General features: G+C 45.7%; 1 protein-coding gene across 2 annotated transcripts in view; it reads right to left on the bottom strand.

Annotated features, from left to right (window-relative positions):
- RNF43 (ring finger protein 43) overlaps window positions 1–21,116 on the bottom strand; it is a 54,795-nt gene extending 33,679 nt beyond the window's left edge. For both annotated transcript variants that reach the window (XR_009728830.1, XM_061375737.1), the window contains exon 1: window positions 20,314–21,116. Coding sequence is in view for 1 of the 2 variants with exons in the window: in XM_061375737.1 (XP_061231721.1) it covers window positions 20,314–20,550 (237 nt within the window). In the remaining variant the exon portion in view is untranslated. The remainder of the gene's footprint in view (window positions 1–20,313) is intronic.
- Between the last annotated feature and the right edge of the window lie 2,199 nt (window positions 21,117–23,315).

Below are 23,315 nucleotides of genomic sequence, written 5' to 3'. Positions count from 1 at the left end.
CTTCCATACTTCCCTAAAACATACTGACTCCACCCCCGAGCCAGGCAGGGACCTTTGTGCCGCAATGGGAAGAAACTGCTACTTCACAAGAGCCTCAAGTATGGCCACATGCTTTTTTCTGCCCAGCCTGGGTTGCCAGCCCCCCCCATCCCCACATGTCCTGAGTGTGGAGGCTGTACCTCTGCCTTGAAGCTCTTCCTTCTGACAGCAGCACCACCCTACCCCATCTCCACTCCAAAACCACCGCCAGGATGGCTGAGCACCAGCTTTTTTTCTGAGCTTTGAGAAAGCTTTGCTCTAAGAGGCTGAAAACATACGTGTAATCTCAGCATGAAAGGACGAAGAAATGAATAAGAGTTACTGGCTTCATGGTGGGGTTCTGAGCCCTGTGCCACAAATGAGGCACACAGAATACACAAATGAGACACACAGAAATAGTGGAAATCGGACTTGGAAGAATTTAATATTTCCATCACTTGAGACTGCAGGGCATCCCTCTGTGATAAAAATGACAAATTCTCCATCTCCTGTTCCTCATCATTTGTCACAGTGATGGCAGCCACCTCACTGCTCCAGGAGACATGGTGGCAGCCGTTTCAGAGCTGGTAGAAGCCTGAGGACAGGAGTGCTGCCTGGCCCTGCCGGCTGTGTGCCATGAGCACTCTCACGACATCTCACTTCTGTGCAGAAGACAAGACTCATGGAATGGTTTGGGTTAGAAGGGGCAATAAGGCTCCTCCAGTTCCAACCCCATGCCATGGGCAGGGACACCTTCCACTAGACCAGGTTGCTCCAAGCCTCGTGTCCAACGCCTTGAACACTGCCAGGGCTGCCACCAAGTAGAGTTTAAACAAGACTGGGTTTTTTCTCTGGAATGATGACCAACAGCGTCCGAAGAAAATCCTTCTGCATTGGACACAGTCCTATTGACTACTGACTGAGAGGTACAATCAACTACAATCAATGTTTCAAGGATCCTCATGTGATGGAGCACCCAACAGAAACACTAGAGTCCATCAGAGAAACCGCAGGAGTAACAGGCTTCTCAGCCTAACAGAGCCTGTACCAGGGATCCTCCAACACTTTCCTTCTAGGGACAGTTCCTTTCCTGGCATCCTGTCTGATTACTCCAACTCCCAGAGCTTCATTGACTCTGGAGTACCCCAAAATCCACCCAGCCCTGTCCCAGCAGGGTTGTGCCACCTTCTGCCATCCCCTGCTTCCACAACTTCCAGGCTCCATTTCCCTGGTCCTTCAAAACCCCTTTCATATACCCCAGCACTGGGCATGAACATCAAGTTGATTATAAAACCATTTCTTTTGTTGATAGAGAATTCCTTGCAGGGCGTGAACAGCAGGAGAAAGAAAGGACTCCTCTGAACTAAGCGCTGGCTGGAAAGCCCCGGAGGGCAAGAATCCGATCCCTCGGCTTTGAGGAGCACAGGCCTGTCTGTACAGGCTGCAGGAGCAGCCAGCCCAGGAAAGCTTTGTGTGTGCAACACCGTCAATAACACACACCAGCCCTCTCCTTGCCAGTGCAACAGGCGAGGTTCAACAGCAGCCTCCAGTTTCTGCACCACACAAGGAAAACGGCTTCGTTCCTCCTGTTTGCACCCCTGGACAGACCTACACCTCCTCGCTCCATTAACCCCCTTCCGCAGAGGCAAATGGCTTCCCCAACATCTCCCAACCCGCCTGCCCTGTGCGGGCTCTCCTCCCTCCCTCCCCACCCCCAGGCACACTTTGCATTATCCACCCAAAAGTAAATCCTCTCTGCTGCTCAAAACCTCCCTGTGCATCCTCCCAGAGCTGCTGAGGAGGAAGAAACCCTCCACCTACGGACCACAGAACCTCATCAAGGACATGCACCCATCTACTGAACATCAATACCCCACCAAATCACGCTGCCGCTTGCAGCAACTGCTGCATGCAATGAATCTGCAGATGCCACCGAATAATCTCTGACTGTCTAAATCCACGCTTGTAAAACTAAATCCTGAGGATCATAAAGCACCACTGTTTTGCAAACTGGGCAGAACACGCTCCTTAGGAGCAAGTAAGTTGTTAATCAGTGCTGGGCTGGAGAAGCCAAGCTTCACAGGTTTCGTGGTTTTCAGCGCTATGAAGAAGCGTCATTCCTGTACTTTTCAGAGTAGGCACAGACTTGGGCAGTCAGCCCTGCTCTGGACCAGCCCTGTGTTTTTCCCATCATGACCAAAGTCCTTCAAAGAGTACACATTTCAGAAAAATAACAAATACAGACAAAAAGCCCCACCAACAATGCAGAAATCTTTAAGAATGGGTTTAAAAGTCCCCCTGAAGATCTCTACATTGTGAGCAATAGCAACACCACTAACCCACCAGCGTCTCTCAATACAGTATGCTACCACAAGCACTCCAAGCAGGGACAGACCCAACCAGTACCATTTCTGTGCCACATCCAGAAAAACTCCTGGGTGTGTTGATTGCTCTTAAATGTGTTTTGTTTCTCCCTCCTTACAGCTTCACTGTTTTTGCAGTCTCTCATACAGAGGCACTAGCTAACACACAAACCAAAAGTGGCATCCCATCAGTGCTGCTGCTCACAATGTTCAGTCCTAACCTTTGAGGAAGGAGAAAGCAAAGCCAATGGACCTGGGGCATGGGAAAGGAGCTCAAATTTTCCATTCCTGGATCACGCTATTGCAATCGGTCTGCAGTTCCCTTTACCCCCTCATCCCCTGTGGGTTCCAGGTGGTAGCATGGTCCTCATCAAAGCTAGGCAAGTGCAACCACAGCTGCTCTCTGGTTGTTCCTGGTGGCAGACCCTTGGGTTGGGCTTTGCTTGTCCCAGTGCCCTCCAGCCCTGGGAGGGCCACTACAGATATTCGTGGGGGGGATTTTCCCACAGGCCACTTATGGCTTCTTCCACTGTGCCCATCCCTTTAGCAAGGAACACTCTGTGCTCATTCTAGCTCCCCTGCCACAGCCTCCGTGATCCTCTGGCAAAGAATGCCCATGAATTAGCTCAGCTTTGAGCTACCCTGAGTTCTGCTAGAAAGCCAAGGGGGAAGGAGAGCATGAGCTGTCCTCCTCTCCCCATCACACCATGGCTGAAGAAACGCTCCTCCTTGTTTCTTGCCCTCCTGGCTTCGCCAGAAAGCCTGTCTGGTACCTCCCATGCCATCCCCAGCACTGCCTTGGCTTGCGGCTGCTCCTCACTACCCATCACCTGTGGCTGGGACTGGCAGGAGGCAGAGGGGACTGGGCAGGGAATGGCAGCAAGGGACAGTGTGCTCCAGGAAGCTCAGCTAAAGTCTGATTAGGAATGTGACGGGAGCCGAGAAGAAAGCGCAGGGTGTGGAAAAACCGGGAGGAGAAAGATTGTTTTGGAGGAGAAAAGGTCCAGAGCTCTGGGCAGTTTCATTAAAGGAATATTAAGTAAATGAGTCAGAGCTTGCGGTGCCTGAGGCTCGGGAAAGCTGCTGCTGGTGTGAAGGGATGGCAAGGGAAAACGAGGTTCATGGCATGCTGTCTGCATATGAAATTCAACCATAACAAAACAAGAGGAAACATGTTGCCTGCCTAATACTTTTATTAACATTTGCAGAGATTAAGTACTGCAGACGTTCGATCAGTGCCTTTGTCTGCCCTGATTCAAGCTCTGCCTCTGCCTCGCTCTGGGCTAGCGACTTCAGTGAGCGCTTTCAATTCACTGCCCTTTCAAAAGGCAACGCAGAGCACTGGGCACCTCCCATCAAGCAGCACCCATCACACCACACTGCTCTTTTAGAGTCCAAAAATGAATTCTGTGTGTCAGGCTTTATGCATCTGTAGCTGGAATCTAGATATAAAATTTATTTTTTAATTCCTTCACCTAAAATATAGGTTATTGCCCTCATACCCACCATCCAAGAATGCTATGTGTACCAACAAATGTGTATCTTATATGTGCACACATATATATGTGCCTATCTCTATGGGTATATATACAGATATAAACATCTATGTGTATGTATACAAATATTTATCCAGCTAGGTATCTTGCAAACAGAAAATCCAAGCATGAAGTTAAGATGGGAAAATGCCTGCTTTTAAATTAGCATATTAATTTCATAAGCACCTGGGAAATTCAAGGCAAGGAAGTTCATCCAGAGGATGCTGTAAGATAGAGATATAGGAATAATACAATAGACTGTACTAATATGCATTTAACTGTATGAAAGAGTTCCAAAGATCTATACTGAAATTCCATGCTTCTATGGGGAAAAAAAGTACTAAAGCTATGGACTGACCACCCATCCACAGTGATGCCAGAGACCAGGAAAGGCAAAGGACAGTTAGGAAGGTGACAAAAGTGGCAAAGCACAGTATTAATGGGTGACTTCAAGCAGACAGACTTCAAGACTTCATACAGACAGGCAAATGTTGGATTGAGGTCTGACCAAAAGACAGCTTTAGGTATCCTTAATGACTTCTTTACCTCCAAAGTAGATGCAATCCTGCACAGAATACAGAGGGTTTGGTTGAAGACAGATAATTTCTGTAAGAGTAACCATTATATATTCAAATTGCCCTATTCATGGGAAGGAAAATAAAAGTAAATAAATAAAACAAAGGTCTCCAACCATTTAAAAGAAAAAAAACGCAACCTAAGAATAAAGAAAGTCATCAGAAAGGTATTCTAGAAAACAAATGAGAAGGTAAAATGTTTCCGGGTGATACAGAAATTGTTAGAGATCAAGTGCTAGGGGTTCACAGTAAGCCTAAACCATTGAGCAAAGGACCCCAGCTGGACCCCAAAGGCCCAACAGTGAAAAACAAGGAAAGGGGAATACCAGAAGGAAAAAGCAACCTTTGAAAAGTGGAACTTGCATCCAAATGATGAGAGCAGAAGAGACTGTAATCCTGGTACGTTAAGGAGCCCAGTCCTAAGAGAAAAACATGCTCAGGGCTTACAAACAATGCTTTTTTCAACACATCAGAGGCAGGAAACCCATTAGTGCCTTTGTGTGGCAACAACACAGGGGATGAAAGATGCACTCGAAAAACATCTGCAGAAAAAGCTCAATGAATTGTTTCCACTGCGGTTCCCTCCACAGGCAGTCGGGAAGTGCCCACGCAGAGCGTGTCACCATGTTCATCCAGTACCGTGAACAGGGTAAATTCATGAGGTGACAAAATCTGCAGATGAAACTATTTGGAGGTTTTTAATTACCAGTCTCAAGCTGATGGTGAAGACCTGCATGAAGGATCTCAGCCTGCTCAGCATGTGGCCGAATGAGAGACAGCTCCCACCTCCTCCCATGCTCCTGGCCACTTGTTCCCTACTGCTCAGCCCATCCTTGACTTCTCCATGAGCCCATTCAGCTTATGAAAACATCAGAAAATGAACCTAACAAATTAAGTTAAGCATTTTCTGTAGTTTTTTCCCTGAGTTGGGCAGGCTGGGGAAAGGGTCTCACAAGGACTGGGGCCATAGCAAGTGAGGGATGAGCTATGACATGGAAAAAGAAGGATTGAGAGGAAAGCAGTAACCAGGGAAAAAAGAGAAGAGCAAGCCTTCTTCCTCTCAGCAGCGAGCAGCCATCATTTGATATCAGCTGTACATAATAACTGCAGCTTGAATGGCTACAGAGTAAAAGGACAGCTGAAATTCAGCATCGGTGAGTGCAAAGGGATGTGCCTGGGAAAGAGTCATTCTAACCCTCAGGACAAGACGACAGGCTTTAAAATAGCTGCTTAAACTTGGAGAAGATCCTGGAATCATTCAGGAACATTTTCTGAAAACTATTTGTGTGTACTGCGTACATACATATATATACATATATATATATATTTCTGCCTTTCAAAAAAAAGAAAATGAAGTTAGTAATGTATGGGAAAAGAGGACAAGGAAATACTGTCTGTGATACACTTACAGCCCAACAGACCATTCAGTAGTGGGTCACCCTATAGCAAAATGGAAAACTATAAAAAAGTACACAGGTAGAAAAAGTAGACAGGTAGCAAAAAGGTGTGGAATGGCTTGTGTATAGGAAGAGCAGAGGATGCTCTACCCAGCAGAGGACAGTGCCTTGTAAAATTGTGAACACTGTAAATAATACAAATATAGAGCCATTATTCACTGTTCCTCACAGTGGCAGGATGAAGGGGGCACCTCAAACTGCTGCCAAGTAAACAAAAATAATTCTTTTCACAGGCACTGACTAATGAAAGATGAATGTGGAGGTGGAAAAGCTCCTGAAAGCCATGTGGGCAAGATCCAGCCTGGCCAACAATCCAATTGTCCTGATGGTCACTTCTATCTGGGTGTCCCCAAAGCCACTGACTGCGGAGATTTGGGTTGCTATGCCCACCTTAAGCTTTCTCTCCTACTGGGCTTTTCCCCCTAACTTCCAGTATCTGTGTACATAGATCATGTGCTGCTGAGCCTCCCTTTACAGACAAACCCCAAAACACATTCAGGGGAAAGGAAAATTAAAAAAAATAAATAAAACAAAAGTCTCCAAGCATCTAGAAAAAATAAATCAATCTAAGAATAAAGAAAGTAGTCAGGAAAATATTCTAGAAAACAAATGAGAAGGCAAAAGTTTCTGGGTGATACAGAAAAGGTCTAGAAATCAGCCGCTAGAGGTTCAGGGTAAGCCTATACCACTGAGCAAAGGACCCCAGCTGGACCCCAAAGGCCCAAGAGTGAACAATAAGGAAGAATACCAGAAGGAAAAAGCAACCTTTGAAACTGTGCCCTAATAATACCACTGTTCCCATATAATACCACTGTGCCGTTACAATACCTGGCTCGTTTGCCCTGTGATAGACACCTACTCTGTACTACAGCAGTCGACCCCAAGAAGTCCCAGTACTTTTACAGTGATTTTCCATGAAAAGGGTAAAACTCATCCACACAGAAGACAATGTGTTGGAGGGACCAAGTCTAACAATATGGACTGGATTCCCTGAAGAGATAAGCATCATCACAGATCTTACTTTTCCCTTCTAGGCAAAGACACCTTTGACTTCATGTTCTCCAATAAATGGAAGAAAACTGTTATTTTAAAACCAGCAAAGTAAATTACTCTTGTACACAAAAATTCTGATCCTAAGGAGATGGTGACAAAACAAACGATTTCTGAACGTGGGTACCCATGCTGCTCAGTGTGCTGATACCAGAGCTTCTAACACTCTACAATGTAGAAGAACCTACACAGAATTAAACTCTTGACTTGGGCTTTCATGCTTCCTTTAAATCTGGCTCCAGGCTTTGATGTCAAATAAACCAATCATGCAGTTTTGTAAGGCTGGGATTATCTTTCGTATCTCTGTGGGAGGCCCTAGAAGAGATGCAGCACAGCCGCTCTTCTACTGTCCTCAGACTGGTTTGACTCACTGGTGTTAAGCTCCATTTCCAGCATGTTTGCAAGGTCACTGGACACCTCAGAAGAGTGAAGCTGCAGTACAGTGATCTGTATTTGCTTGGCTCCAGACAGTATTATGCCTGTTTAAACATCGAACAAACACTGTCCAAGTAAGACTGAAACAGTATTACCAGGCAATAAGAAGAAAGAAAAGAGGCATTATCAACATGACTTTTGTTCAGCTATCCAAATTTACAACCTTGGTTTCTCATTTGAGCCTGAAACTTCCAGTCAATAACGGGCAAAAGTACATTGCATTCTTATGCTACTGCAAGGAAGCCATCTCCTCACTCCTCCATGAGACTGCATTGTGGTTATCTATGTATTTTTTTATCAGGCAAGATCACTACAGTGGGGTCTGAGGATGCAGAATATACTTGCTTAGTTCATTTTAAGAACTGAATTTACCGCATCTAGCTTCATGAGACAAAATTATCTCTTAGTTTATTTAATGTAGACCTTTAATTATTGCATTAGTCATGAATTCCTTTCCGGTTCAATGTTAAACCTATTTGTTTTTCTGTCGCTCTGCAGCCAGTCAGAACAGTGGCAAACACTGAGTTTGTAGCACTCGGATTGAATTTTAGGCAGGCTAAATTGTTTCAACTGAAAGAACTTCAAAAACCTGAAAGAAACCCAATTCCCACCTCTATGTTTGATGATGTCAAATCTCTAGGCATCTGGTAAGCATCTCTGTTTACACAGGGAGTGAGTTCAGCGAAATCAGTGCTTTTTTTTCATCTGATGCTCTGAGGACGTTTTAATGAATTACCTGAGATGATAATAAGTCAGGGCTCTATGCATTGGTATACTCAGGCTGTACACCCAGATCTTATAACATACATGAACAGAAGAGCACAGGAAATCAGTCACTAGAGAAGGCAATTACTAAAATGAAGGGGAAAATACAGTGAGAGATGCTTATCTTGTTAAAACATGGTGGAAAACAAAGCAAAACGGTGAAACTAAGAGAAACCCAGGGATATCAGCTTACAGGTGCAGCCTGAGTGGAAATAACAGATTTTCACTGTAAACACATCTGAAAGATGGTTGAAGTCTTGAAGTTACTCTGAACTCTGGCAAAACTCAACTGAATATCAAAATTTAAAGATGAAAGAGAAATTACTTTGAAATTCAAAGTTCTCCCCCTCATGGATATCTTCTGTGCAGAAACCAGCACCAGAGACAACCACTTCAAACAAGGTATTTTTTTTCAGTAACTTTCTTGTGTTAAAAACTGTATCATTTCTATGTTGCAAGACTTATCATTGTAGCAGTTACAGACAAAATGACACAGACGACTTCCAAGCTTGGTGAACGCATCTCTCACGTAGGCTTTGCATCAACTGCATCAATAGAAACAATAACTTCTACAAAGCACTCAATAAACACGATATTTCAGTTAGTTCTTTACACCAGTACATTTCATTTCTCAACCAAAGAGAGAAGAGAATATTTGGTAGAGATGCACTTTCTTAACTAACAGTTCAGGTATGCGTAACAGCTAGCCTCCAAACACATGGACAAGACTCTACACACTTAAGTATCCACAGGTGAAGAATAAATCAGAATGGCATTCAACATGCACATACATCATTCTGTTTTCTTCACCCTGTTCTAATCACTAAAGTTTAATCACTTAAATGGAACTGAAATTAGGTAATTTAAGAACTACCTATTTAACTGGAAAAGTCACTCAAACTGAGAAACTTCAATTACTTCTTTCTGGCAGCCTTGCTGTAGATAACACAAAGACGTACACTATCATGAATACGGTCAAAACCAGAGCTTGCCATCACCTGTGATGCCTTGGCCCCATGGGAACAATGGACATTTTAGTATATCCAGATATAGTAAAATATAGTAGATATAGTCACAGACACCAATATAATACAAGAACAAAGAGCTCAGAAAATACTCAAAGGATGAGGGACTTGGACCCTTGAAAGCACTGACTCTGAAAAGAACCAAAGGTCAATGAAAGGATGGTATCATGATGAAATAACAAATGAACATAAGCTGCCAGTGTGATATTGTGGTCAAAAGGTCAAATGTGATCCTCTGAGTACAATTTAGACTGAAGAGATTGAAGATCACAGGAACTGCCATCCTGGATCAAAGGAAATCCTTAACATATGCCCAAACTATGGTCTGGTTTTCCCCACCAGGACACAGACAAGTTACGATTCAACATAAAGTCATCTTAAATCTCCTTCAAATCTTTGCTTACATAAACCCATCCCCAAAAAATCCCGAAAGTGTCAGTGGCTTTTCACCTGGGCTCTACTGGACTTGTCCAGTCCTACATAACCTTTAGAGAAGCACAGGGTTATTCACAAACCAGCTCCACTTCTTCACCCCACCTACTTAAACCCATCATACAGATGCTTAACCAGAGTTTATAAGGTATTAAAAAAATCTCTCAAAGTTCTTAACATGGTCAACAGAATTAAATAAACATCAGGAAGTTTGCCTTCACGGAAACAACAGGTTTCTCAATACTGGCATACATCTTGTTTTCTCAAAACTGTCTGTCCATCCCTAAATACCGCCAGCTTAATTTCTCCTTTTTTCCCTGCACTTCGTAAGTCATGGCACACGGGTCAGATTACTGCTATGGAAGAATTAAAAATGTTTACCATCATCAAGCAGTCTTTTTGGAGATGTACGTTGTCAGTATGCATGTCTTCAGAATGGTAAGCATGGATATACTCTTCCCTATGGGCCTACAACTTATCCCAGCCACAAGACTTTAGTGGAAGGAGAGTGAGCAGTTGATGTGGATTTATACTATACATCTCAAACCAGCCCAATTACTATCACGCTATCTTCTTTTCTTCTTCAAAGGACAACCCACATACCTATTCCAGAGGTGAGTAACTCCAAGCAGTAATTCCCAATCTCCCTCCCTCCACAAGTGAGGAGGGCATTTCAAGCATTTTAGAGTAGTCCACAAACCACAATCTGCCTATTTTGGCATCATTCCTGGAAGCATCTGCAATGGTATAGAGTTCAATGGAACTCCACGCCAGCTTTGCAGATGGCAAGAACGGAGACATCCCCTGGAGAGGCTCTTATACAACTTGACCTTTGACGGAATGTATTGATGGCCGGAGGCACCAACACTTAGGCAGTATCAAAACATCTCCTGATACAATGTTATGCAATTACCAGTATCAGTGCACTGCTTTATCTCCCAGTTGATGTTACAAATGAACAGAGGCCACCTGACAGGTTTGCTTCTGTGCAGATGGGAAGGAGATGGCCTGCTTGACATCAGGCATCTTGAGGGCACATACCACTTTGTCCATAGAGGTCTGGGGTTAGCTGGCAAGGAAAAGAAGGGCTATTTTCTGGCTCCAGTGAGACTTAGATATGACCTCAGGAAAGTATATAAGAAACCTTATCTGGGAAAGGGAATAAAGACACTGGATGCTAGATATTTAGCAGTGGGGCTTTCTCGCCCTCTGGCAGAACTTCCTGCTACCAAGAAAGACACATTTAAGAACATAGTCAGAATAATAAACAAGCTGCCACAAGTTCATGTTATTGTGCTGGAGCATGGTGAGACCCTGCTTAAGGTCCCATGCTGGATGCAGGAATGATACTCCTGATGATTGCACACGGCACTGGGGATAGGGTTCCTAAAGAATGTAAGCAGGACCTGAGCTCTTCTGTGAGTTAAAAACATGTGCATTTTAGTAGTCTGCACCCTTGAAGTTTACAGCCTTGAAGAAAGTCTTCCATAAAGGCAGTTACCTGTTTAGGACGGCTAGACTTCTAAAGGCAGACTGTGTGTGTGGCCTACAGGACAATTCTTGCCATTCTGGAAGGCAATTTACAGTTGGGACAATGTCATCCCAGTATTAGGAGAAATAATCTCAATTGATTATTGATTATTATCTCTGAAGGAGATAATGGAAAGACCAGATGATTACAGAGAAGAATGAAGGAGAGCAAAGTATTGGAGGCAAACAATGCCAGGCGGCAGCCTAAACCATTTTGTGCACCTGTGGTGATCAAGAAGACCACATACAGAAAAATAACAAGAATAAACGTTCTGACCAAAAAGAAAGATGAAAATGGTAAAAAAGAGAAAAGAAACTTGGGAGAGTAGGTGAGCAGAAAAGAACAGCTGAGTGAAGCTGTATGACTTAGGGCATCTTACACTTATACAAATGAGGTCGGATGTAATAAAGGATAATGGGGAGGACAGAGACATTTTTGTGGCCCTAGGGAACTCTTCGGACAGAAGTCTCTGGCGCTGACATCTGGGGACCTATATGCACCTCCAGCATGGCTGCAAATGAGGACTACTGTTCAGACAAGGCATTTATGGAACAAAGGAGTACCTGAGGTACTGCATGACAAGTGGAAAAGGGGGAACTCTTTCTTGTATCTTCAGGATCTCTGTGAGGTTCCACTTCTTTTGGAATAAAACTGTCTTAGGAAGTAAAAGTTATTAAGATAATTTTGCAAGTAACATGATCCAAGGCTGAAGCAGTAACAGCTATACATCATCCACTAGCTCTCTTACTACTCAACAAAAATAGTCAACCCAGGGTTTCTGAAGCTGTATTTCTAGGCAGGATGGTGGTCTAAAGAGGCTGACTTGCTAGCCTTTGACCTCTGATTCAAACTGACACCCAGGAAGTTACAGGAATTGCTGCAATGCACTCTTTCTTATTTGACTTTCATATCCTACTTCCATGTTCCTTATATTTTAGCAATCCTGCAGGATCCTGCACAAAATTCAACGAATGAAAAAAACAATATCCTGAATTCACTCCTTTAGTTTTCTCTTCTGCTCTACCATGGGACAATCACCCCAAATCCTTTTTCACTGTCTTCCCTGCACCTGCTCTGCAGTACTATTGGGCTTTTTGGCCTTTGTAAGAAAAATTGCTTCACATCTGCAGTAGGACTGACGTGCTCTTTAATTTTTATATCTGGATCAAATTCAGTCTCAGTCTTTCTCTCCATGTTTCCGCAGTGTGTGTATCCCTTCTACAGCAACACACCAGTCGTCTTGAGCAAATCCATGTAGCCGAACAAAGACCCCAGGGAACAACAGCTGCTGAAGTGCTTTAGAAGTAGGAAAACTAACTGCTGTTCTTTCATGTCATGTTCAACTAGAATTCCCATGCCTTTTGTCAAAACAACAACAAATTGTATCCCCAAACTGGTTTACTCACATTTGAAATCAACATGTCATAACTGAACTTGGTAAAAAAACATTATAAACTGGAGCTCATAAACATAAAAATGGAGTTTATGGCCAGAGGAATTAATTCAGCTCCCAAGTTGGAATTCCTGCATGTGACAATCCATTACATTTCTACCACTATCCTTATACTGAGCATAGCAATACACATCAGATTAACCCATTTGATCACTGGAGACCAAATTAATGAGATGGAGAACAAAAGAGAGATCAAAGGGCCACTAATGCCCTTAACTAGCCCCTTTAGGACCAGCAAAGTGACAAGGTGAGAATACATCCCTTGATCTAGGCCGATGATTCATGTCTCAAGCTGCAGAGGAAGAGGAAACACACCCAAAATGTCACATAATTTGAACAGAGTGGCTGCAGGGGGGAATAGAATCTTCCTCTTAAATCTGGCAACCTGCACAGAAGTGACCAATACAACCTAAGCATATTCCAGACAATACCCGCTCTACTATCTTTGAACACTGACCTGTACGTTTCAGCACCTGCTTTTGAGGTAATGCCCCTAAAAAGAAAAGGTGAAAAGGTCCCAAGAGAACTCTTGGCCACCTCCTGCCTGATCCATGTTGGCAGCAGGCCCAAAGCTCCAAAGCATGAGATATGATTACAATTCCTTAATGCAGAACGAAAGTGTTATGGGCAAATGAAAGGCAATACAACAATGCTTCCTGTTCTTTACAGATGGTGAAATAAGGGGAAAATAAACAGACATTAAAAGTAAAAAATTAAAATCTCAGAACTAAAAGACAGAAAAGACCACCATGACCACCCGCGCCATGTGTGCCTGCTTTATACCCTGTTCTCCTCTCTGTATCTAATCTCAAGACCTAGAATGGATGGAAGGGTGATAAAATATGAACATACATTGCTGAAGTGTGATAAATAACCAGGTACTGAGGTTTGGCTTTTAACTGTGCTTTGTTTATAAACCAAAATTCCATATATTTGACTCTTGGCGACCCCTGAAACACAAGGTTTTAAGATACTGAAGACAGAGACATCTGAAGATGAAACTCCACTGCACCTTTTCCATGGCCCTTATATAGCTTTTTTGACTTTTAGTTTAATACTTGCTTGCTTTCAGACTAAGTAAGATTTTGGGGGAAGTCCAGAGAAAGCTGTCAGGCATATCTGAGAGCTCTACGCATGGAAAAATACAGAGAGAATACATAATGCCTACCAAACCTTCAGTTCTATGGGGGCACACAACAAGAAGTCATTTCTCCAATTGTTCAGAACTCTTTCACCTGTAAGTCCAGCCTGGCTACCACCAACAGGAGAGGCTGAGGCCCATTTCCTTTCTCCTGTAATCTCATCCCTCTGCTAGCTTATCTTTGGGAAATGTCCACTTGCTCCCTGGATATATTCCAGGATGGGTGTGTGTGGCCAGAAGTCCTCTGTTGACTGTTGCTCACTCCAGGCCTGTTGATTTACTCTGCTGATCACGTATTTTTGCTCTGCTGCAGATGGGTTTGTTTCTCCTATTTATGTCTTCCCCATGTAACTACTTGGACCTCCAGATCCATGACCTTTTTGGGACCGAAAATCTTCAACTCAGGATGGGTCTATGCCTACACGTCCCATAAATAATTCTACTGCCACAATGACCAGCATCAGACGGGACACTGGGAGGATGGACGATTTAGGTTTAAAGTCCTTCCAACTCCTCCTTAAACAGAGAACAGTTTCCCATGACACATTTTCTTTTGATCAGGAAAGGGGAAGACACACCACACAAAGCTCCAGCTCAGACTCTGCATGTGCTCAAAAAAGGAATGGAACGTCAGAAAGCTTCTAAGCTCAGCTTTTTCTAGCAGCTAACTCTAGCTGAGCCTCCCTACTCTGCACATGGATTTTAATGGCTCACCTTTCAGATACATTTAAATCCTATCCTGATACTAATACCATGCTGGTCATAGAATCCCAGACTGGTTTGGGTAGGAAGGGACCTTAAAGCTCATCCAGTCCCAACCCCCTGCCACAGGCAGGGACCCCTTCCACTGGAGCAGCTTGCTCCAAGCCCCTGTGTCCAACCTGGCCTTGAGCACTGCCAGGGATGGGGCAGCCACAGCTTCTCCGGGCACCCTGTGCCAGCGTCTAACTCTAATCTCTACTGCAGGTTATACTGCATACAATGCCAATCCTACACTAATACAATATACATCCCATTCTTGAAAGAACTGTTTGGCCAAAATGATTTCTTGAACCCTACCAATGTATTTGTATTGGGTTACTACTGCCTTTTTGAGACAATCTATTTTTCCATATGCTTTTCCTGTCCTGAGTAGTACCTATGCCACATCTAAAGATATTTTTCTTTAAGCTGTAAGAGCCATTAATCTCGCTGCTGCACTTTAGTGCAATTTCCTGTTCTAAAGGTTAGTGTCAGAATTCCACTTTTTGATACTTAGGCAAAGAATTTTATTATGCTGCAGTCAATAGAAGGGGCTCAGTTGTTGCCAGCTTTTGAGTCAGTCCTTGTACATTGCTTAACACGAAGTCAAGAATATATTTCTGTGTACCCTGGTACTAGCTGTTCCAAGAGGCAAAAATTGCTTCTTTGAACTTACTCTTATTGTGCTATCAGACCAGTTTATTCACAGGTAATTTAAGTCTCCATTATCATTTAGTTAGACTTTACCACTTCTTTGATCTCTGTCAACATTATGCACTCCACATCCCTTTGTTGATCCAGGAGCTAGTAGTATAGAAGACTACTAATATATTTACTTTCTTATGGGTTGGGAGTGTAACCCTCTATAAGCAGTTAAGGAGGTGATTATAATTCTCCAACAGCGTTGTCCATTGCCATATTGGAAACACTCTCCATTTCCAGGATGATCATGTGGGGTTCACTGCAACTATTTCAAAGGTTAATTATCACTGTTCTGAATACACACGTGCTTCTCCTCTGGATATAGCTATGTCTGATTTTCAGTTTCTGAGCCACACATACCTAAACAGTGATGATTTGGGATCCTCCTGTAATTCTCACTCATTTCACCATAAATAGAAAATTGATTTTAAAAAATAAGTTTTAAAAAGCATTCATTTCTCTGGGGAGGAGAGGAAAGAGGCTAATCCTTGCTTTTGCCATTCAGAGCCTTTAGGAGCTTGTTCTGTGTTCACAAGGGTTTTCCCTGCAGAGATAAGTTAAAACAATGTGCTCAGTGGGTAAGTGAAAGTTTACTTTCTCCTACAGTCACCCATAGAACTGTAAAGATTATACAGAAATGAAGCAGTGTTGTGGAACTTGTGATAAAATAATGTAATTTGGGAACACTGGTTCTATACTTTTGCCTGATAAATAAGACTGTTCTGCTGTTCTACGTAGCTATGTGTTTTTTCTACAGTCGTGGTTTGAACACAGCCAGACAGCTTTCACTCACTCACTCCCCCCCCTTCTTGCCCTCCCCCTACTCTCGGAGGGACGGAGAGGAGAATCAGAAAGAATGCAACTCCCACGGGTTGAGATAAGAACAGTTTAGTAACGAAGGTACAACACAAATCACTGCTGCTGCCACCAATAATAGTAATGATAAAGGAAATAACAAGGGAAGAGAATACAACACCTCAGCACCAGGTGACTGATAACTCACCCCACCAGCCCGACCAAGCACCGACCGATACCTCCTCCAACCCTGCAGTCCCCTCACCCTTCTGGGTCCCTCTCCCAGTTACCTCCTGGGCATGACGTGCTGTGCTATGGAATACCTCTTTGGTCAGTTTGGGTCAGGTGTCCTGTCTCTGCTTCCTACCGGCTTCCCTCCTCCCTGGCAGAGCATGAGGCTCACAAAGTCCTTGGCCAAACCAAAACATCATTTTTATCAGCTCTGTTCCCAGCCCGAAAGTCAAAACACAGCACTGCACCAGCTACCGAGAAGGAGAAAAAATGACTGCTACTGCTAAACGCAGGACATACACATAGGCATGTCAGGTGATCTGTGATTGAGCATCACTTTACCTTCTTTACAGATAAACTCAAACTGCTGTATTTACTATCTCTTTTTAACATCATTTTTTTGCAGATTTTCCCGAACTTTTACCATTGTTTCTAGAATACTATCCCCAGAACTAGAGACTGTAACGATTCCTGCCACGCCACACATGCTAACCCTTCCCGTGCATACAAGACTGGGGCTATATACACTCAAATAAGGAGATACTAATGCTCACTTCCAATGATGTATGCTCGCATGTGCACTTTACTAAAATAAACTGTAAGTGCTGAGCTATTTCTCAAATAAAAAGTTTTTTTCACCCACAATTACATTTGCATGTGAATTCTGTTGCAATCCAAACTGGATAAATCTGCCACCTCTTTCTTTCAAGTCTCTGCAGTGGCTCACTCCTTTTCTTTCCAAGATGTTCCTCATTTTCCCATCCATCTTCAAACCAACAGCTCCCTCCAGTACCAACTGGAGACTGAGGCATGGGCAAGAAGGAAACCAAGATTCATTCCTCAAAAACCAGCTGACAGAACAACATAAAGATCAGAAGGAGAGGCTGTGAAAATTTCACTATTCGTCATCTTAAAGGGAGTTGGTCTGCAAATGACTGTAGGAACTGCAATTCAGAGGGCATGGTGAGTCCTCCACTGCTCGGGGGCTGCCTGCCATCAGTAAGATCTAAACATTTTCTTTCCAACCTACTTGTCTGAAAGGTTTGGTTCTTCCAGCTTACTTCAGGGACATTTTCTTCCCTTGGATTCTTTTCAGAAGTCCAAGCTATTGCAGAGGGCTCAGCAGAGATCGAAAGCTCCAGCTATTTGGAAACTGGAGACTAGTTCACAACGCTACTTTTCCCATTTTAAGCAATAGTTAATGCTCAGAGCATGTACTATCTGAACAAGCCTGAGCTCTGAACAAGCTTGAAGATCATTTCTGCAAGAAGTCTAAAGTGTTGGTTTTTTGACCTATAAAGCCTTAAGTGGCTCTGCCTACTTAAGAAATTCCTCTGCCTTTGCATCATCCCGCACGGAGTGCAGTGCCAGACGTAATGCTGCCTGGGTTAACTGGAAGGGGCAGGCAGCAGGCAGGTCCTGGGCAGCGCTGCAGATCCAGCCGCTCACCCACCACTGCAAAACTGGAAATCGAGAGACCTCCCAGCAGAACTGGCCACAGCAGCGAGGGGTGTGAGGAGGAGCTCGACACAGGGATTCTTTTGATATAGGTAAAGAAGATACCTTTAAAGTTAGCTTCTAAGGACAGAACACACTGTGATCAAAGGCCATCTCTATAGATGATCCTAGAGAGCACAGCAGAGAGAAATGAAACCAAGAAAGTGTTCTGGTAGAAGTACCTTTGGTTGAGGCTCCATTACTTCCATGCAGGATTTTCTATATTACATGAAGAATGCATTTCTAAAAATATATTGACCAGAACACTCTGAAAATAATTATAAGTTAAAGAGAACTTTACTTGAATATAGGGCTAACACTTATCCTTAAGCAATCCTATTATACCACTGAAATAAGAGAGCACTGCTCCAAAACCAGGCCTGGACCACCCACTCTGCTTTCCTAAACTCAGCTCTGCAGTTTCTGTTCTCCTGTGATGGGCAGGAGAATTGATGGCATCTTACAGACACAACCAAGAAGACCTATCCAAAAATGGTTTAAAACAAAGACTTCTCAACTCATTAACCTCAAAGATAATCACATTACATATCTGAATGGCATATAAAGAACCAATTGTGCAGGTAGGTGTGAACAGGCAGGTGAGAGTTCCAATGACATTAAAGTTGAGCGCATGGCCTAACATTTTTGCAAGGTCGGGATGCTGATGACCACATGTAAAATGAGATGTCCCAATAAAACCTAATTAATTCAGGTGTATTTAATACCCAACTACTTAAATGCAAACTAAAAATAGTTCCTCCCGTTAACTTCTTACTTATCTTGCACCCCAGTGCAGAATCAGAAACTACATCATACGACACACAAGAGGTCACAGGTACACTTGACTAAGCCTTCCCAGAACACCGTGCCTGGCACCAGACAAACATCCTGCTGCAGCAGGCACAGCCTGACCCCACGATCCCAATGCTGCCATCTGAAACCAGACCCGAGTGATTTTCTGCACTGGATTCAGTGGGATATGGAATAGGAATGATCACCTATGCACGCACAGTGGTGGAACCAAGGCCTAAAAACATACACAGTGCAGGTCAGTATCTGTGTACACAGACTCAGCAGATTAGATTAGCATTTCCCCAGCCCTCTCATTCTGAGGATGAGTTTTAAAGCATGAAGTCCATTTGTAAATCCACCACTACTCAGGGCTTAGCACTCAAAATGCCTCATTTGTGTTGCTGCAACAGCCAGTGAGACAAAAATCCCACCATGTAGCACCGGATTTGGTTAAAAACATCCACACATCCTACAACCCAAGTTATCACCTTCTCCTTTCAAACAGGTCCACGCTCTACACTTTGTGCTTAGTTGCAACACCACTGTAGTTTTTGTAAGGAATAAATATTGACTTTCCTAGACGTTGCCTCACGACCGAACAGGACCTTGAGTACATTTGGCTAGGATTATTTTTCTAGCCTGACAATATAGTTTTACAGCACAGCTTTTGTTCTGAGCAGTTGAAAAGGCGTGGAAAAAAAAAGGCTTTATAAATGTCACACATTGCCAGCTCCCATTTGCAGACAGGTGACCATGCTCTAAAGCTGGCTTGATTGTATTCCTTACAAGACTATACACAATTTCTTACCTTCATTTATATTTCCCAGGTACAAATTTGATTAAGATTACAACATTTCACATTTGGGAAGTCAAGACTGGAAAAAGCTATGCAAAAATGAAGATTCCGTATTAACACAGGCTATTCTGTTGGGGTTTGTTTTCAAGAATAAAGCACACAACTGCCAAGCAAATTCCCAACAGAAACGAGAGAGAACGCACCAGGTCTCAAGAAACTGAGCTCAAAACTTGTCACAGGAAGGAGGTCAGTCTGTTCATGATCAGCTCAGCGCTGTCTTTTGGCAGTGTTTGCAACTCACGGCGGGATGGTGATGCTCTCTCTCTTTCCTTAGCACAGGTCAGAAACCAGCATTAATTTCACTTATAAAAACATTTGGTGCTGACACCACGGAACCGCTCTACGGGCACAATTCAACATTCAGGTATAGGCAGTACAAAAGACAACAATGCGCAGGGTCAGTAACTGAGGTGGGCACAGCCTGGGTGTGTATTTTAGCTGTACCACAAGCCCAGTTACCAGCAGAAGTGTGCAGAAAAACTGACGGATTTCACACCAAAAAATAAATGATAAAATCCTATTTTCTGTCAGGTGCTCAGTGTCCCACCTGTGTCTCAACACACTCAGCATTGTAACATCAAGTAAGATATGCAGTAACCTGTGAGGAATCAACTGACCATATCCAAAATTCAGCTCTGACACAAGCGCACCTACAGACCGAGACCAAACGAAGCAGCAGCCATATGCATCATCCCGTCCCCCTGGCAGCAGCAAGCACGGCTTGGGGGGCAGGAACACAAGGAGCAACACGCACAGGTGAGGTGGACAGTTCATGTGAGAAATGCCTACTTGCTGCAGCTGGAAAATAAAACCAAACGCCTTGAGCCGGGAGCTGGAACAGCGAGAACAGAAAAAGGGAGAGAGGACCAGAACAGGCCAGTGGGGCAGATGGAGCTGGATTGAATACGGCTGCGCTTACCTGCAGCAGTTTTCCTTCGGCTGGAGTCACCTCTGCAACGTTTGCAAACTCCCCTTCCAGCACAATGGGCTCCACCTTCAGGGGGATCACTCTAATGATGGCTTTCTGCGCTGCCGACCTCTCTGACTCGACCGCCGCCGCTAGCGCCAGCCCTGTGCGGCCAAGCCCTGCGTGCAGGGTCGCCATGAGCAGCCACGGCCAGAGGACAGCCAGCTGCAGCGGGGGGCCAGCACTCATGCTCCCAGCTGCAGCAGCGGGCTCCGGCCACACATACCGCTCGGGAACGCGTCCTCACCCTGCGGCGGGCTCCAGCCGTCGGCAAAGCTTGTCGCGGTTCCGAGCGTGTGTCCCAGCGACAGGGAGGCAGGAGACAGAGGGAAGAGGGGCTCAGTCACCGCCAGCGCTGCTCACCAGGACACTGCTCCGGGTCTCGCCATCACCGCTTCTCTGGTGCCACGTGCTCAAAGGCCGCGGGGAGCTCAAAGGCATATTTTAAACCAACAAACTGGCTAGAAAAAAGAATCTGTATCCTGAATTGTGAGTCCCTCTCCCAGCACAGAAATCAGGAAAGATCAGAGGAACAGGTTGCAAGCAAGAAACCAGTTCTGATACACAGGAACACCAGGGAGCATGAGGAACTTGTCAGTCCCACAGAGATGAAATATGGGGAGGTCTCGCCGCAGACATGGTGTTCTCGTGTCTCCTGACCAAGCGTTAGGAAGATCCACAGGTCCACAACGTCTATCCCAAACAACCTTGGCAGACCTCAGCTTCTTGCCAGCATTTTCCACAGAGGCAGCTCAAGCTCTGCCTTCGCTGTTGCTGGCAGTTACCACTCTTCTTTCCAGAAACAGTGCAGGAGGGATTTCTTGGACTTAGGGTGAAAAGAACATTCCCTCCAATACTGTTCTCTTGCACACGCAGCTGATCCCTTCCATCCTTCTACTGCCTTAATTCAAATGTGGAGCTCAACGTTACCTCTCTCCCGGCAATCCACGTCCAAACCCAGAGTGTGGGTGAGGTTACTCAGAATAATCAATAAGGCACAGAGCTTCTCTTCATAGCTTCAAGTTCCCAGGAAAAAAAAGGCCATAAAAACACTTAAAAAGTTTAGATGCCAAACGGGTACGAAGCACAAAGTGACAGAATAGCTGCTTCCTCTCCCACTAATTCTGTGCAGCCACTTCCAAACGCACATGAAGAACCCGATTAAAGGCCCCACAGAATAAAAAATGAAGCTCCCTGGTCTGTGCGCAGGTCCCACGAAACCTTTCGAGGAGGAGACTTCATAGCCGGGACGATTCGGGCAGAGGATGTTGTCAGTTAAAGCAAAGTTACAGCGATTGCTGCAACGGGGATCAAAAAAAAAGGGGGGTGGAAAGAAAAAGGAAAGAGAAAAGCTCCGCCAACCTGTTGGGCTGCTGCCGGCTGGAGGGCAGCCGGGGCCGGGAAGCGGTGCTGTAAATCCTGGGCAAAAGGGATTTGCAGTAGCTTGAGAAAAGCGCGGGGGGCTGGTGATGGTCTTAAATTCAGAGAAACTAAAAAGCTGCGGTATTTCTACTAAAGGCGAGGGTTCAGAGCAGAGCGAGGGCTGGTTCCCGTCGGCCGGCAGGCAGCAGGCAGGCAGCAGGCAGGTAGGGAGGGAGGTGCGAGGGGAGCTCCGCAGCCCCAGAGGCTCCAGCGAGATCCAAGGGGAGCGCTGCTGCCGACAGCGAGCTCCGGGGCCGGCCCGGCTGGAGGCGACGTGTCCGCAGGCAGCGCCGAGCCGAGGACGGAGCCGAAGCGGCTCGGGAAGGCTCGTGCAGCGCCGGGTGCTGCTCCCGCCGCAGGACGCGGCTGCGGGCGCACGGCGGAGGGCGGAGGACGGCGGCCGGGCCGGAACGGGCCGGGAGCGGCGGCGGGGCCGGGCTGCGGGCCCGGCGGGGGCTGCGGCCGCCGGACACCGGCTCCGCGGAGGCCGCTCCTCGGCCGAGCGCGGGGCGGAGCGGAGCGGCAGGGCCGGCGGGGCGGTGGCGGCCGCGCTCTCCTACCTGGGACACACAGCGAGGGTGGAGCCGCCGCGGCCGGGGCCTCGGGCTCCCCCTCCCGCCGCACCGCCCGCCTGCAGCGCGGCCCCGGCCCGGGGGCTCAGGGGGAACGCGGGGCCGGGGCAGCCTCACTCGCACCTTCCACTGGAGCAGCTTGCTCCAAGCCCGTGTCCAACCTGGCCTTGAGCACTGCCAGGGATGGGGCAGCCACAGCTTCTCTGGGCACCCTGTGCCAGCGCCTCAGCACCCTCACAGGGAAGAGCTTCTGCCTAAGAGCTCAGCTCAGTCTCCCCTCCGGCAGGTTCAAGCCATGGCCCCTTTTCCTGGCCCTGCAGGCTCTTGTTTAAAGGATGCTCCAGGTTTCTTATCGGCCCCTTCAAGTGTTTGAAAGGCTGCTGTATGTTGCCGTAGCACCTGTCCAATATGGACACTGACCTGAACTGTAGTACTAGTTTACCAGAGCATCTGCTTAATTATACGGTCTGTGGGTGCTTTAAATTCATTACAGGCTTTCTAGAAGATTCCTTCTAGCTCCACCACAAACTGTAACTTCCCAACATCTCCCTTGGCCCATGCACCTAAGCACAGCGGTCCCCATCTGTCTTTCTGCAGAGCACAACACAACCATAGAAGTTCCAGACAAAATCTGGTATAAACGTGCTGGTGGAGAGCTGGTGCACCCTGTCCGAGTCCTTCCCTGGAAAAGGAAAATCCCTGTTTGGGTCATTGGAGGTGAGGCTGGAAGAGGCTGGTGTCCCAGGCAGCTGCACACTTGCTGGGAAGAGCATGGGGGGCCTCGGCGTAGGAGACCACAGCACAGGGGGCTGCGTGTCCTACCCTTCACTCTGATTTGTGACATGGAATATGAAATCCCTGCAGTACCTTCACCAAGGGGAGAGGCAGCAAGTACCAGCAGCCTGGGGAGCACCGCGAGAATTCAGCACAAACAAAAGAATGGGTCCCAAACACAGCAGC

The sequence above is a fragment of the Neopsephotus bourkii genome, unplaced genomic scaffold (genome assembly GCF_033783945.1).
Source record: "Neopsephotus bourkii isolate Nb327-2 ecotype Australia unplaced genomic scaffold, CSIRO-AGI_Nbou_v1 NB_1675, whole genome shotgun sequence".
Taxonomy (NCBI): domain Eukaryota; kingdom Metazoa; phylum Chordata; class Aves; order Psittaciformes; family Psittacidae; genus Neopsephotus; species Neopsephotus bourkii.
The sequence above is the reverse complement of the archived record's forward strand: the minus strand, read 5'-3'. Positions and strand labels throughout refer to the sequence as shown.